This window comes from Hypomesus nipponensis, chromosome 10 (assembly GCF_054491055.1).
Source record: "Hypomesus nipponensis isolate SF chromosome 10, ASM5449105v1, whole genome shotgun sequence".
In the NCBI taxonomy this organism is placed as follows: Eukaryota; Metazoa; Chordata; class Actinopteri; order Osmeriformes; family Osmeridae; genus Hypomesus; species Hypomesus nipponensis.
In genome coordinates this window covers 13,375,684-13,391,891 of record NC_140370.1, presented here as the reverse complement: position 1 = coordinate 13,391,891, position 16,208 = coordinate 13,375,684, and the positions used below count along the sequence as shown (strand labels likewise).

At 46.9% G+C, this 16,208-nt stretch overlaps 1 protein-coding gene across 1 annotated transcript in view; it reads left to right on the top strand.

Annotated features, from left to right (window-relative positions):
* Nucleotides 1-5,755: 5,755 nt before the first annotated feature.
* The window catches only part of ptch2 (patched 2), a 30,613-nt gene continuing 20,160 nt past the window's right edge, over nucleotides 5,756-16,208 (top strand). The window contains exons 1-2 of the mRNA XM_084707241.1: nucleotides 5,756-6,194; nucleotides 7,805-7,997. Coding sequence (XP_084563367.1) covers nucleotides 6,048-6,194; nucleotides 7,805-7,997 — 340 coding nt within the window. The 5' untranslated portion in view covers nucleotides 5,756-6,047. The remainder of the gene's footprint in view (nucleotides 6,195-7,804; nucleotides 7,998-16,208) is intronic.

The window sequence follows — 16,208 nt, the reverse complement described above, 5'->3', positions numbered from 1 at the left end:
TGTCTCTCTCCTTCTCTGTCTCTCCCTCAGTTTCTCTCTCTCCCTCTCTGTCTCTCCCTCTCTGTCTCTCCTTCTCTGTCTCTCCCTCTCTGTCTCTCCTTCTCTGTCTCTCTCCCTCAGTTTCTCTCTCTGCCTCTCTGTCTCTGTCAAAAGATTTACTGCATTCCTTCGCCAGCGTGTTTCTTAAATGACAGGTCTGCAGCTCCTTAGTCACGAAGGAGGGTTGGTGGGGAGGAGAACCTAGATGGTGGTGGTGGTGGTGGTGGTGTCTGCGTCGCCACGGTGATTTATACTCGCCTGCTTCCCATTGTGTCTGGGACCGGGCGAGGTGTTCACTGTCACTGGCTGTCAAGATTATGATGTTGGCCCGTTTTCTGCCTTGTTTGTTTGAAGTCACTGTTTTTATTACTAAAGCTGCATGTTTTATGCGTTACACTACATATTCCCATGGTTTCTGTGTTGTTCTTTAACACGAGGCCCAGAGAATGGACCATGGCCCTTTTTTTTATATATATATACATATTTGATCTCACTGTGAAACACCATCTCAGCCAATGTAAAAAAAATGTGCAGAAAGACTTTCATTACAATCAAGACAGATGTCAAAAGAATGGCCTATTTACAGACAGTTACACACAATGACATACATTCATTTGACACATAGATTGCATTGTTACGTTCCAGTTGTTATACTATCTATTTTTTTCCAGTTCAACCTTAACCCTTTCAGCAGCATCTGACCTCCCAGCTAGCCTCGTTGATGAGATCTGGCTCTGCTTGTTTGGTTAAAGGAGTTGGTTTATTTAGACAAAGGCCCAGTCCCCTGCCTGTCTCCACTGTGTGTGCGTGTGTGTGCATGCACAATCACTTTTGTGTGTGTGTGTGTGTGTGTGTGTGTGTGTGTGTGTGTGTGTGTGTGTGTGTATTTAATTACTATGTGTTTTTGTGTGCTTGCTAGTTAGCTACAAGGCTAGGTAACCGACTCACCAATGTGTTGGTGAGTGTTCAGTGTCACTCCCCACCCCTGCAGGCCAAATGTGACAGATGCTTGTGTTTTCCAGGGCTGGAGATCAGATGTCAGCCCACAGATCATATATCAGACCTGCCTCTGGCTGGGGCTGGGGCTGGGGCTGGGGCTGGGGCTGAATCAGGGGCTGCATGGGACTAGAGGTAATGCTGGGTTTGTGTTTTCAACTCACAACTAGACTTGGGGTTAAGCTAGGATGGAGGGCTACAATTCTATGTATCATTCGCTCATTATCATACCTACATTTACATGTATTCATTTAGCAGTGTATCAAAGCTCTGTGTCAGGCTCTCCCTTGTCTGTCCTGTCACACATGGAGATATTGTCACATTAGCTAGCGGAGGGTTAAACGGGGCACTTGGCAGTTACTGTCACTGTAAGTAGTGTAAGTGCAGTGGTACTTTGCAGGTTGCATGGTGTCATAAATCATAAGGATGTAGCGTAGACAGTGATATCTAAATACAGTCCCAGAGCCTGGCCAAGGATGCCTGCTGTTCTGCCCACCAGGGCGCCTGTCTGAGACACCCATGTATCAGAAGTGGTGTGTTGATGTCCTAATGGTGTAATGATACATGCTTGGCTTTGATAGTGCAGCCTCCATGGGCGCTCAAACACAGGGACCAAACAGCTCCGGTAGAAGACCTCAGGGTTTTCTCTGTTTTTTTTCCGGGGGGGAATAAAGAGGCAGTTGGTCGGTCAATCGTTCAGTGACACGCTTGGCCCAAAGTGTGTGTGTGGTGGGGTGGAGTTTAGGGGTGGGTTGGGGAGATGGGTGGGTGGTTTTTAGGGCCTGAGGGGCTGATCACTGAGGGCGAGAGAGAGAGAGAGAGAGAGAGAGAGAGAGAGAAAGACAGAGAGAGAGACTGGGCCACCCAAGTGGCAGAAACCTGCATGTTTGCTGCTGACCCTTACACATGAACAGAACACTTCCTCCATTTGTCTTCTGTGTTCTCCGGGCACAAACGAATGTCCTCCCTCCCTTTTTGCACACTACCTTTTAAGACACTTTGTGCCCCCCCCCCCCTCTCCCCCTCTCTTCTCCTTTCCACCCTGCCTCCGTATACCCCCCCCCCCCCCAACACACACACACACAGTCTTTTACTAGCTCGACAAATACAACACTTGCTTATGTTACTTAACAAAGAGTGTGTGTTGTCAGACAGGACAGAACTCCATGTTAGGGATAATGCCTGCAGAGTCATGGGAGGCCCCACTAACTCACGTAGCCAAGTCAGTCAGGGGCTTCTCTGTGGCAAGCAGGGATCTGAACCAGGGTTCCATTCAAATCAAGATCTTTATTGTCCATGCGTGCTAGTACACCAATAACTGTTAATGAGAGGACAGCAGGAAGTCATTATTTGTGTTTCTCTCATTTAATCTAGTGGTCTTGCCAAACCTGCAATACTTCACCTAACAGGATCGTTATCATGGTCTTTAACCATTCCGTTTTTTAGCTTTGCTTCAACTTGTTTACATGTTGTTACCACATCCAGCCATTTGCTATAACGTACTCTTTTAATGTGGTGTTCAGTCCAAATATATTCTATTAATTATTTGGGGATGAAATTGATATGTATTGTATGAAGAAAGATAGAATGCACAGTAGTCATGTCTCCATACATGAATGAAAATCCTGGTTTTTAAGTGACACTAAATATCAGACTATCTATATGCTTGGCTATCCAAGCTCTTTTTTTAAAGAACTGTGCACATAAACAAATTGCAACTCCTTTCAATTTCTCTTTTCAACAACAAGTCTGTGGACAATGTTGTCATTTGAAAAGAAGAATCTGGAAACACATAGAACCTAGATGTGAATTCAATCCTTGGTATGAACCTTATCAGCTCCCAGGTTTGCCTTTTGCTTACCACCTGCCAGAGCTCTGGGACAATACTTTTGGTACAAGCTCACAAACAAAGACTGATAGAAAAGTGTGCATGTGTTTTGTGTGTGTATTTTTCTCTTGGGGAACCATTCATTAGGATGACAAAGGGGAAAAGAAATACATTATCATAATGAATCTGGTGTGTGTCTGTGGGTGGCAGGCCTTTGCTTTCTCAGTCTGACAGAGGAACACAATGACTACATGTACACATCATGCTGTCACAATGCCCCTTTCGGCTTACGAATATTTAAGAGAGTTTTTTGAAAGACGTTCTCAGAGTGTGAGATCAGTATTGGTTTTTGAGGGACTTTTTGCTGTGACTTTGTCTGTTTTGCAGCAAAATGTCTGTGTTTGTTGATGTTTATAAGGGACTTAAATAGGTCTCTGTGGATAATCTCTGTGTTGCGTTATCTATAAATGTAAATAATTTGTGCTTGGAAAAGATTTTTATTTCAACAAATGCTTGGATATTTAGATACGTGGGTTCCCTTATCTATGTAAAAAGTTCTCTATTTTGTATAGTTTGACCACATATTGTTTTGAAAGGCTCTGACTTCAAAACGATGTTTGTAATCCCAGGAGGATGCCCACATTCAGTTTATTGTGAATAGAGAATAGACCTAAATACATTGTCCTTGTACCATGAAACTTATTTTCTACGGCAATTGATTTCCTGTAGTAAACATGCTCACATATATTTTCCAATTCAACTGGAACTCAGAAGAACATGTGTGGTTCTCTCTCTCTCTCTCAGCCCCCCCCCCCTCTCTCAGCCCCCCTCCTCTTCCTGGCCCACATGAGAAAAAGGAGAAATGCAGAGCAGGGTCCTGGTTTATGATAAATAAACAGCGTGGCCCAGTGGAGCCGAGCTCAGCTCAGCTGCCCTGTGACGGCTGAGTAGCCGGGTGGTTCCGTACCCCTGCCTTAGCACATACACAGTTAGGAGCTTCACATGGCCGAGGCAGGGAGGCATGCATGGAGGGAGGGGGGTAGAGAGAGGTTAAGGGGGTGTGAGGATGGAGAGAGAGGGTGAGGCAAAGGAGGGATGAGAGAGAGAGAGAGAGAGAGAGAGAGAGAGAGAGAGAGTGAGAGAGTGAGAAAGGGGGAGAGAGAAGGAAGGAGGGAAAGAGAGGAAAGGAGGGGGTAGAGAGAGAGAGAGGGGGCGAATACGGTTTATGTTTGGGGGCCGTGTGATGGCAGATATCTGGACAGCGCATGGTCATCTCTGGGGTTTATTTATCCAAGGCCTCCAGACCTGGGACCCAGACCTCCCTCAGTTTGTTAGGCTTGAGAGGGGGCCCCTACCACACAAGCCAATTCCTCACATTCCACATTAGCTCCCATTTCCAGCTGCCTTTTCCGCACTACTCCACCCTCATCCAATTCAACAAATTGGGGAACTAGATGGCCACTGCCACCATGGTAAACGATATCAATATGGGCATTCAAATTATACTGGGGGAGTCAGATGGCTGAGCGGTGAGGGAGTTGGGCTCGTAATCATAAGGTTGCCGGATTGATTCCCCGCCGTGCGAAATGACGTTGTGTCCTTGGGCAAGGCACTTCACCCTACTTGCCTTGGGGGGAATGTCCCTGTACTTACTGTAAGTCGCTCTGGATAAGAGCGTCCGCTAAATGATTACATGTCAATGTAAAATATGTAGCCTGGGCAAGCACCTGGGCTCGTCATGTGACTTATTTGGTCACAGCTAACAGTTTAATGGGTACTTCTGCATCACCTTGCTTTTATTATAACTGCCTTGTATTTCGTTTTCTACTTTTCTTTACATGGGAATCTATGTGTAGATCTATCTACAAGGCTTTAACTTCCATAACACTATACTGTTTCCCAAAGAACAGAATAGATTAAATACTCTTGCTTTGGAATGTCTTCATAAGATAATACTTAATTAACTACAAGCAAGTCCTTGTTCTCCATTAATCCTTGCCCTAAACAGTTGCTGCCTATCAACAGTTGTGCAGCTGATAGTGTTTGTTTCAGGAATACCTAACAATAAAGTACTTGACACTAGTCTGTGACAAAAAATAAATCAACAGTTAGGCTACCTGGGATCACAGGATCTGACCAAACTCCATTACATGTTTAGGGCACTTACACACACGAGGTAAACCTACAGCTGTCACTTGAGGACACACACATACACACACAGTTGTGCACAGCTGTCTCACAAACTACACAGTACGGTGAAATCTAACAATAATCTCTGTTCACGTTTCACAAATTCAAATGGATTCTTACAAATCCAAAACGTTCGTTTGTTTAGCCTTAAGTGTTGTCAAAATATGGAATAGTGCCTTATTAAAAGATTACAGCGACTTCGGACTTACTTTGAAATCATCTTTATGACATTTTAATAATGAAACCATGTTTGAAATTTCAGAGTGGATACATTTCTGTTCCGTCAATATTGGTATTAAGAAAATAAACCTGCCTTAGTGTCTTCTATGGGTGGCATGTTTACTTCTTAAAAACGAGTTTAGGACGTTGGAAATTAGTAGTGAGACAGCGCGCGCGCGATAGAGAGAGAGGGAGAGAGAGAGAGTGTGTGTGTGTGTGTGCTGTGCTGAGTTTATTGAAAGAGTTCCTCTCTCTGACGCCCCCTTGCTCCCCCCTACTCTACCCCCGCCTCCCCTCGAGTTGAAGCGCAGCCTGGGTGGTCTCCCTCTCTCTCCACTTTGGTGAGCTGTTGCTTAGCAGCTAATAATAGGAGATGTTTGCAAAGTAATTTGCCTCTTCCTTGGCCAATGAGAGCCGGAGCACTTTTCCATCAAACCACCCTTTTCAGGATTTGCGGAGGGGCTAACTTCTCCAAATGTTACCGCTACAGGATCAGACGCAGGCTTGAGAGACCTCCTCGCGACATTCCCTACTACTTCGAAACGTTGTCTTATAAGCTATCAGGACGAATGAAGACGCAAGGATTTATACTGATTTGGGCGCATAATGTTGGGATGGAGTTGCGAGACTTTGGCTCAACGGAAGATTAGAAAATATTCTTTTTACTTTTACCCGGTGGATGCGCTAGTATTCTATCTTGGATTATTGTCGCTTTTGCTGAACTCGCACTGTTTTTCTATTGCTTGGCTCTCTGCTTCGTTTTCTTGTTTGGACTATGGCCTCGGACCCCAGAGTCCCCGGGGCCGGTGTTTTTGGAGATTTACCCCCGATTTATACGCGTTCTCCGCCGCCTGTAAACACAGATATTCCACGGAGACCCAGTTATTGCCACGCTGCATTCGCTCTTAAACAGATTTCCAAGGTGACAAAATGCTTTCAGTCGAATATTCATATACCTGCAGTCAATGTATGTGAGCCAGTGTAGCGTTCTGATTAGTGAAACTTAGTTATGTAATATGTTTACGGGATATGTTACACATAATGTGAGAAACGCATCTTAAGATTGATTGTTTTCCTATAGTCATACTATAGTTACATTCTCATGTGTAGGCTACTCGTTGTCACGATTTGATGTTACACTCCGGGCGCCGATCTCACATTATGAATGGGAATAGCTTTCTCCATTCATTTTTGAAAGACATCGACTCTCGAGCGTGTTTTGGGATTTGTTCAACTTTTTGTATGAAGCAGGCAGGATCAGACGTCCGGTTTGTTTGAAAATGCGGTGGGTCTTGTAAAGGAATTCACTGATTAAGTTTTATCTGACGAGGCATCTTTGGAGCGCATGAAGGCTTGGATGTGTGTCAGCACGGCGGAGTGAAACCACAACAGCGGTCTAGTCTCAGCACAAGGAACAGTATTTGTGAAGACAGACCGAAAATGCAATATATTTAACTAGGCAATGTTAATTAAAGTCGTAGAGAACAGCATTTCTAGAAGTTATTGGTATTCTTATTGCATCGAGTAGGCTACAGTATGGCACATTTGTACTCTAACGCAACCATCATGTCATCTAAAAACCACCGATGCCACTAACAGGAGACTGGTGGAATCCTGGCAGGGATTTTAGTATGTTGTAATACGTTTCAGTTAGACCTACAATGTAGATGCAATGGAAATACCTTATCCAAATGCTTAGTTGACCAGGTTAGTCAGACCTATTGTAGTAAAGTACTAATCTCTAGATGTAATATGGAAGTCTAACTTAATGTTATTGTAGTTAACTACATAACAGCTACAGTACCAGTCAACATTTTTCATCTGTATATTTCTGCTCTCAGTGAAACGGATGAATGCCACCACCTCCCCAAAAAAGCATTATTCTAGTAAAAAGTCCACTCCTTTAGTTGCATTTGTTCAGTTATATATGTTTTATCCCTCATCTCTCTTTGGTAATTGCACATGGCCTTGACATTATTACTTTATCCAGTTGTAATCTCCCTAACATTTTAGATTCCAGAATTTTGTCATATGGCAGCTTCTTTATAATTTGATGTTCTTAATAACAGCCAACTCATTAACCATCTGATTTAGACTGGGTCTGAGTTCAGGTGATTGTACTCTACTGTCCATGTATAGTACAAGACTGTGTTCACACTGATCTTCAACATTTACTCAATACATCTTAACAGTTTTTTGTTTTATAATACTTTATTGTTTGAGCATGATGATTTGAAGTAATCTTATAATGTTGAAACTTTATGCCACACATAGTCTATGTAGATTGTTTACCATTTTCACAACTTTATGTTGTGAGGGGAATTACACCTAACCACCTTCTGAAAGACAGCAAGTTACTGAGTTCATGATCAAATTGTGACAGAGGGAAAGACAGTGCGACAGTAAGTGCAGTGTTCCTCAAACTGTCCAGTGTTCCTCAAACTGTCCAGTGTTCCACCCGCGAGTGTGTGTAGTGAGAACGTGTGTAATAAACCCTCCGTCCGTCCGTCTGTCCGTCCCCTTCTCCTCCAGGGCAAAGCTGTGGGTCAGAAGGCTCCCCTGTGGATCAGGGCCCGCTTCCAGGCCCTCCTCTTCACCCTGGGCTGTCACATCCAGAGGCATTGTGGGAAGGTCCTCTTCATCGGCCTCCTGGTGTTCGGAGCCCTGTCTGTGGGGCTGAGGGTCGCCGCCATCGAGACGGACATCGAGCAGCTCTGGGTGGAAGGTGAGTCGGCTGGGCGGTGGGGCTGAGGTTCTGTGGAGTGTGGGAACGGCGGGGGGGGGGAGGCGGGGGGTGTCTGCACTGTTTCTGTGCTCCATATGTGGCTGTTTGATGGACTAAATACATTGGGGGGAGAGGGGGGGGGGTGTTGCTGCCATCTTGGTTCCTTGAGGGTGGGTGCTGTAGGCTGTGTGGTCATCGGCATCCCCTGTTGAGAAGGGAAGTGTTTGGCTGGTTCTGTTTCCAAAGTTGGTGATTTCTCTAAACGGGATGTGTAGAGCCATATGTACGTGTTGACAGTGTTGCCTTGCCAAGTCCTTGGGACGTGCTCTTAGCGAACCTGCAGTTTGCTGCGATAGCAGGGTTTGTTCTAAAAGTTAAACAGCAAACAACTTAACACTTACATTCTTGTCTTCCTCACTTGCAAGCCCTCTCTTGTTCCCCTGCTCCCTATCTCCCTCTCTGTCTACCCTGATCCGGTGTGTGAGGGATCTGTCCATGTTCTGCCTGGGTCTGACGTTCTCTCTCATCCGTGGGTTCTCTGCAGATCTTTTTGGGGGGGCAGCTTTATTTGGTTTTCACACTGCCAAATTCCTCCTAAGCCCCCCAGGCCTTCAGCATGCGGCTGATCCCCACAGCAGATGGGCTGTGTGAATCGTTAGCCATCTTTGAGGCCCTGACCCCTCCCCCTTGCTCCCTGTGTGGTCCTTAACTATTCTTGGATTCCATTCAACAAGAGGGCCAGGCACCCCCTTTCCTACAAAAAAAATAAGTGAATACAGCTGAAGTTTACCCACCTGTTTTGCACGCTTTAAAAAGAGTCACAGCAGTTGTACTATAAACACACTCAAGGTAAAAAAAAAAAATCTTACCGGTTACTGGGTGTTTGTCCCTTTAGTATTCTACTGGGTGGGAAAGAAGCACTTCTCCATTCTCAATTGTTGTCATTGGAGAGCCTTGTGGTTTGGCATTCTGTGGTTGACTTTCTGACAGATTTTGGTGAGGCAAGAAGATTTTCAGATTTGACTCATACGCTTAATAGATTTGTGGTTTGAGCCTGAATACCAAAAAAAACAAGATTTATGAGATTGAAGCTGTGTGTTCGCTGTAGCTATTTTAATTTACTATAGCTGTTTACCAATGTGAACTTTTATCACATTAAATCACAGTTTTTCCTATGAGAGCAGGTTAGTTTGATATAGCCATTAGGATTGTGTGGCAGACGTTTGCCAGAGTGAGCTGTTGAAAAGGAAAGGGAAGAGAGGAGGGAGAGAAAGAGAGGAGAGGAGGAAGAGAGAGGAGGGAGAGAGAGAAAGAGAGGAGGGAGAGAACGATAGAGAGGAGAGGAGGAAGAGAGAGAAAGAGGAAGAGAGAGGAAGAGAGGAGAGAAGAAAGAGGGAAGAGGGAGAGGAGGAAGAGAGGAGAAGAGGAAGAGAGGAGAAGAGGAATGGAGGAAGAAAAGTGAGAGAGGAGTGAGACTGTTCCTTTAAGAGGCAGTGGCCATGTTTCTAAAGTTTCTGCCTGCCTTGTTTCCCCCAATAGCCCATTGACAAAGCTGCTCACAGCTGAATGGAGAGTAAGTGGTTTGGTAACAAGGAGAGGTTAGTTCTCTCTCTCAAACACACACACACATACACACACACACACACATACACACAAGCAATACAAGTCTCTAATAGGACTGAGATGTTATAGTTTTCATTTTATCATTTTAAAGAGGCATATCAAAGAGAACAGACATACAGAAGTATACTTTTATAAAAAAGTCAACAGGCAGAAAGCTTTGCAACAGATTTGCTTTCTGGTACGATTGTACAACAAGAAAACTAGTGCTAGATCTGACTTGTCTTTTACCGTGTGTGTGGCTCAAAACAAAACAGTTCCACACGTGATGTTTAATGCTGGTTGTGAACTAAGGCTTTGTGTGTGTTTGTGTTTGTACGAGCTTGCGAGAGTGTGTGCGTGTGAATGCTCAACACTCTACCAGTTGCAGGGGGGTGAACATATGCTCCCCATCATATATCCTGGAGCAGTGTCTGTCCCCAACCCCCACCCATAACATCCCAACATCAGCTCTGCCACCTAGCTAGTCTCCATAACCTGCCTGGCTGCCTGTCTGCCTGGCTGGTCTACTGACTGCTAGCCTGTGAAGTCAGAGGACCACCAGGAGGATTCTAATTGCTTCCTCTCTCCTCTCCTCCACCACTGTACTGTGCTAACACCCCAGGCCCGATGACAGCTAGGAGAGACTGTTTGGAGAGTATTAGATTCTCGCCCTAACTGACCCCCATGCAGACATTCCTGATGTACAATACCGCACTACTTTATCGTCTACACCCCTTCCAAAACATCAGCTGCTCTTTAGCTTGACACGTTGTCGTTGTTGGCTATGGTGGTACTAAATGACACTCTGAGGAGTACCATGTCATAAACAGGAAGAGAATGTCCCATGTCATATTCACCCAGTGACATGATCTTGTTTGGATATTTATTCAGGGGTAGCCCCTGCAGGGGTAGTGGGCCAGCGAGAGGACCAGAACCAGGGCTACATCCAGCCCTGCAGCCTAGACCTTCAGCAGAAAGGGCAGGGGAGAATGCGGCCAAGCCTGCATTGTCTGCTGGGAGAAAGGAGGTTAATAAAGAGAGGTGCAGGGGAGAAGAGAGTGGGGGTTGGGGAGCACTGGTGTGAAGGTTTTTAGGGTGGCTTATACTCTAGCGTTTTCCTGTTCCCTTTAAAACAACAGCGTGGGCGCCATCAAGCAGACGCATCCCTCTCACCAGCCCAGACACTCTCCCATTTGCTGCTTCTGAGCAGGAGCAATAGGGAATGTTAAAAGTAAGCAAATAGCTCCTACTCTAGTCTGTTGATATAACAATTATTTGAAGTTAAGGTGTTTGAGGTCGTGAAATGATTCGTATTGAGAAGTGGCTTAATGAATGGGGCTGTTCAGAATGGTTTTACATGTGTTAGTGCAGGTATGTACTTGGTGTGGACTAAACCCATCCCTTCTGGCTCAGGATTGGGAGAACTTGACAAACATGTACACAAAGACAAGCTGTGCAAATACTGCAAAGTGACGCTGGATATCAGTATAGCAGGCAGGCAGACCGGAAGACAGACAGACAGACAGACAGACAGACAGACAGACAGACAGGCAGCCAGGCAGCCAGGCAGCAGGCAGGCAGGCAGGCAGGCAGGCAGGCAGGCAGGCAGGCAGGCAGGCAGGCAGGCAGGCAGGCAGGCAGGCAGGCAGGCAGGCAGGCAGGCAGGCAGGCAGGCAGGCAGGCAGGCAGGCAGGCAGGCAGGCAGGCAGGCAGGCAGGCAGGCAGGCAGGCAGGCAGGCAGGCAGGCAGGCAGGCAGGCAGGCAGGCAGGCAGGCAGGCAGGCAGGCAGGCAGGCAGGCAGGCAGGCAGGCAGGCAGGCAGGCAGGCAGGCAGGCAGGCAGGCAGGCAGGCAGGCAGGCAGGCAGGCAGGCAGGCAGGCAGGCAGGCAGGCAGGCAGGCAGGCAGGCAGGCAGGCAGGCAGGCAGGCAGGCAGGCAGGCAGGCAGGCAGGCAGGCAGGCAGGCAGGCAGGCAGGCAGGCAGGCAGGCAGGCAGGCAGGCAGGCAGGCAGGCAGGCAGGCAGGCAGGCAGGCAGGCAGGCAGGCAGGCAGGCAGGCAGGCAGGCAGGCAGGCAGGCAGGCAGGCAGGCAGGCAGGCAGGCAGGCAGGCAGGCAGGCAGGCAGGCAGGCAGGCAGGCAGGCAGGCCACCTCCATATGTTTTATAAAGAGACCATGTGAGAAGGATACAGGAAAAGAACACATACACCGCCTAGCATGAATGACCCAGTGCATATGGAGAGCAGCCTCCACCAGTCTGAGCCCGAGCCACGACGCAGGCCAGGCGCTGGCACACAGGGTTAAACCATGTGTGGTTTTTCTGTGTTTGGACCTGTTCTCTAAACACAAACGTGGCAGGTAAATGCTATAATTCATTAGAAAATACACAGCACTCCAGTCCAGGGCTGTGCTTCCAGAGAAAGAGAGCTCTATGGGGCATTATTGGAGGTGAATGTGGAACAGCAGTGCCCCAGCTAGATAAATAAACTGGGAGTACTACGCCTCAGACCTCACCAGTAGAAAGAACAAACAAGACCAGAGTCAACCTGGGTCAGTTCTAAATGTTTATTTCAACCCCCCCCATCCTCTGCCCTCCCTTCATCCTCCTCCAGGCCACCTCCTAACACACACATACTCTCTCACACACAGTAATGCACACACAAACACACGCGCACACACACACACACACACACACACACACATAAACACACACCTCATACCCCTGGGGTTTTCTAGCCAAAACCCTGAAGGGGAAGTCACATGAGGGGAATACTAAACTGCATCAGTTCCCCCTTGTAAAACCCTTTACAGTAGGACTTTACAGCTGATTTTCTCCTCAGTTATGCATTAGTTAGCACACTAACTCAACTGATGGAATGGACAACTTTCATTTCAGTTTGTTAGTTCACCAGTGAGCAGGCTGAAGACTCAGCACAGAACCCTCCAGAAGTCATCATCTCTGAAGGTTACATCTTTCAGTGTCAATCACACTGACAGCTTTTTTATACAATGCCAAAAGAGAGGTTTTCCCTCCTTGGTCTAGTCTAAATAAAGTGACACCAGTCATCTCAAGGGTGGAGTTTGCACCTTCTCTCTTTTTCTCCAAACCGGTTGCCCTTCCAAAAAAAAGAGAGAGAGAAGGGAGAGAAAAATCCTTTCTTGGTACTTGGGGGGGAAAAGAAATGGGCCTTGGGCTCAATAAATTCATTTCTAGGCTGAATGAGACCAGCAACGTGGAAAAATTTTGCCTTTCATGGCGAGATGAATGTATGTTTCAACCACACATTAAGCAGCATTAGCAGCCACTGGAGTGCCTAATGCGAGTATTTTTCACAGCAGCACCAACGGGGGTGTTTAGCATAATTAGGAGAGGCTAGCCTATACACATGGAAATGGCCAGTGCCTAAATGCCAGCCGCGCTGGAAATTTATGTCAATGCTAACACAAGTATCACATCTGAATAGAATGTAACTGAAACCGATTATTTTTTTTCACAGTAAAAAAAAAACACAAAAAGTGTTTTTTTAAGTATAAAGATGTTTGGGTCCTAATTTGGAAATTAATTAGTCATCTTCACTTTATTTTTTATTTTTTTTTACATATATTTGGATTGTCCAACCTCTCCCTCTTTCAATCTGCTGTGCTGGTTAACTCCATCTTCTCTGAATATAGATGGACACACACACACACACACACACACACACACACTGTATTTCTATAGGTAAGATACGAAGCCAGCCAAGGCCCCCCCAGTCTGTGGACCTGCATTGTTTTATGCTCTGGGAAAGTCTTGGTCCATTTGCTTTTGTTGTGAAAGTTCCTCTTCATTTTTTTTTCCTGTTTGTTGGAAAACATCTGAAAGAAATTCAGAACAGAATGACAAAAGCCTGTATAGAGTCTATGCTGCCTGCTTATTCTAAGAGCCTCCCCATCTGCTGCCCAGTGAGTGTGTGTGTGGGTGTGTGTATAGAATGGATGGCCCATTACTGAGAATGGCACCAGATCTTAAGATGAAACTCAATACCACTTGTTGTGTTGCACCTTGGGCCAAATCCAACCTCAACAGTCTGAAACAAGTGATAAATTAAGGGACTTTTTTGAAGACCCTGCTTTGTGTTTGTGTGTGTGCGTATGTGTGCATACTTTATCCTGTGCATTTGTTTGTGCGTGTGTGTGTATGTGTGTGTACCATCTAGTCTTTCTCTCCATCCCTGTGTTGCAGTCAGGTAGAGCCTGTCTCTCCCAACCTTCCTCTTCTTCGCAGGACTTCCTCTGAAGCAGCATGGCTCCTTTCATTGGCCCCCTCCTAATCCCACTAATCTGGACCACAACACTTTGAAGGTGGCCTCTAGTTAACAGATTGGGGCTGGGGATGAATGCTGCCTGCTCAGTCCTAATTGTTAACTGTTTCACTCGTTGCCTTCTGGGATTGTTTTATGGTCCGATGAAGGTCTCTTACTGAGAGGCTTTTCCAGGTTTCTGATTGGTCGGCTGGTGATTCCAGATCTCAGTTCGATGTGCTTGAGGTCAGGGGCAGAAGTCTGGTCTCTGCGGGTGTGGTAGGGATCTGTGTGTGTGCGTGCTGAGGGTGTGGGGGGTAGGAACATGAGGGAGATTGGATGTGACAGGGTCCAGCAGTGGGCTGACACAGGACCAGGGACTTCATCTCCATGGTTAATTACATGTCATTTTCCATACTGCCCACACACACACGCACACACACACACACACACACAAGGTTCCAAGTTGGCGGCCCCCTCAGAAACCCTAATATGGGGCCACTATATGTGAAACCAGCTGCCATTGGATGTTATAGGCGTAGCCTGTTAGCATGTAGCTTAGACATGATTTGAATGTGGGTCATTCAGTAATGAGATCTTTTTTTGTTCGTTTTTCTCAGGATTGGTTCTTTTTAGTAGCTGTGTATCTATCGTCTCCAACATCATCGTGAGACCATCTCACCTCATTGTCTCGTCCTGACATTATCCTTTGAGAGAAGATTCACACATATATGACAGACGATCGGGTCCATTCAAGGTCTTCTCCCTCAACCCTTCTTCTGAATTCTGGGGAGTGTGGAGCTATTGGCCGTCTGTCTCTTTAAGGCTGCGGAGAGTAGGCCGAGCGATGTGGAGAGCCCAGCGGAGTGGAGCGTAGAGAGGGGGACATCCAGGCCTCCATCTGGAGAGAGACGGGGCAGAGCGGGGCAGGGAGTGAACGGGGGAACGGGGGCCGGCCAAGGGAGGAAGAGAGGAGGGTGGGGGTGCAGCGGAGCTGACTGCCTGTCTGCCTGGGTGGTCCAGATGGGAGGAACAAGACACAAATAGCTATAATTTACTTCAGGAGCCCTGTAATTACAGAGTCAGAGATTGAAGCGCGCTTCCTGTAGATGCCCGAATGCATTAAATATGAGAGCCAAGCATCTCCGAGTTCCCCCGTTTTTTTTTTTGTTGTTCTTTAATCAGTGGCGGAGAAGTAGCTAGTTAGCTGGGTTTGTGTCTAGGTGTGTCCTCCTTGTTAGCGAAGACAAGCATTACCGGTCATGTGTTGGAAAAAAAAGTTGAGCATGAAACAGTGCGAGATCCAGATGTAGCCCAAGACAAGACACCTAACTCTGCCCACTGTTTGGAGCACTGAACAGAAGGTCAGTGTACTGAGACCAGGGAGAAACATCTAGAATGTCTGGGACACGTATCCAGACACAAGTTAACCTGATCCCACACTTCAGGAGCCGAGGGCAGAGAAGAGAGGAGAGGAGTGGGCGGTTTGTTTTTTCTTCATTCCTTTAATAGAGCAGCCTCATCAGGGGAGGTGAGGGGGGGGGGGTTAGGGGAAGTGTAGAAAAGGAGAAAGAGGCAGAGAAATACCGAGAAGGATGAAAGAGCAAGGGGGTGCGGGAATAGATTGGAGAGGCAGAGATGAAAAGGTGTAAGAAAAGGGAGAAAGATGGCGGAGAGAGAGAGAGAGAGAGAGAGAGAGAGAGAGAGAGAGAGAGAGAGAGAGAGAGAGAGAGAGAGAGAGAGAGAGAGAGAGAGAGAGAGAGAGAGAGAGAGAGTGAGAGTGAGGGTGGGTGGGTGTGTGGGTGGGGGTGTTAGACGAAGGGGCCCAGTGTGATCCTGAGCGGTGTGTTTTATGTAGCCTTGGCACGGCTCTGCATACCCAGATACCCCAGCCTAGCCCCGGCTCAGGCCGCCTCACTCTTTTCAGGGCAGCCTGGGGTAATTAGGGGGCTGGACTCTCTCACTCTCACTCACTCTCTCTCTCTCTCTCTCTCTCTCTCTCTCTCTCTCTCTCTCTCTCTCTCTCTCTCTCTCTCTCTCTCTCTCTCTCTCTCTCTCTCTCTCTCTCTCTCTGTCTCTCTCTCTGTCTCTCTCTATGTCTCTCTCTCTCTCTGTGTCTCTCTCTCTCTCTGTCTATCTGTCTCTCTCTCTCTGTCTCTCTCTCTCTGTCTGTCTGTCTCTCTCTCTCTCTCTCTCTCTCTCTCTCTCTCTCTCTCTCTGTGTGTCTCTCTCTTTCTGTCTCTCTCTCTCCAGCTTTGATGCCTTTCATTCCGTGCTCGGCATACCACATCAACACAGCATTGCAGGCCCTTGTTCTCCCCCATCCAATCCTAC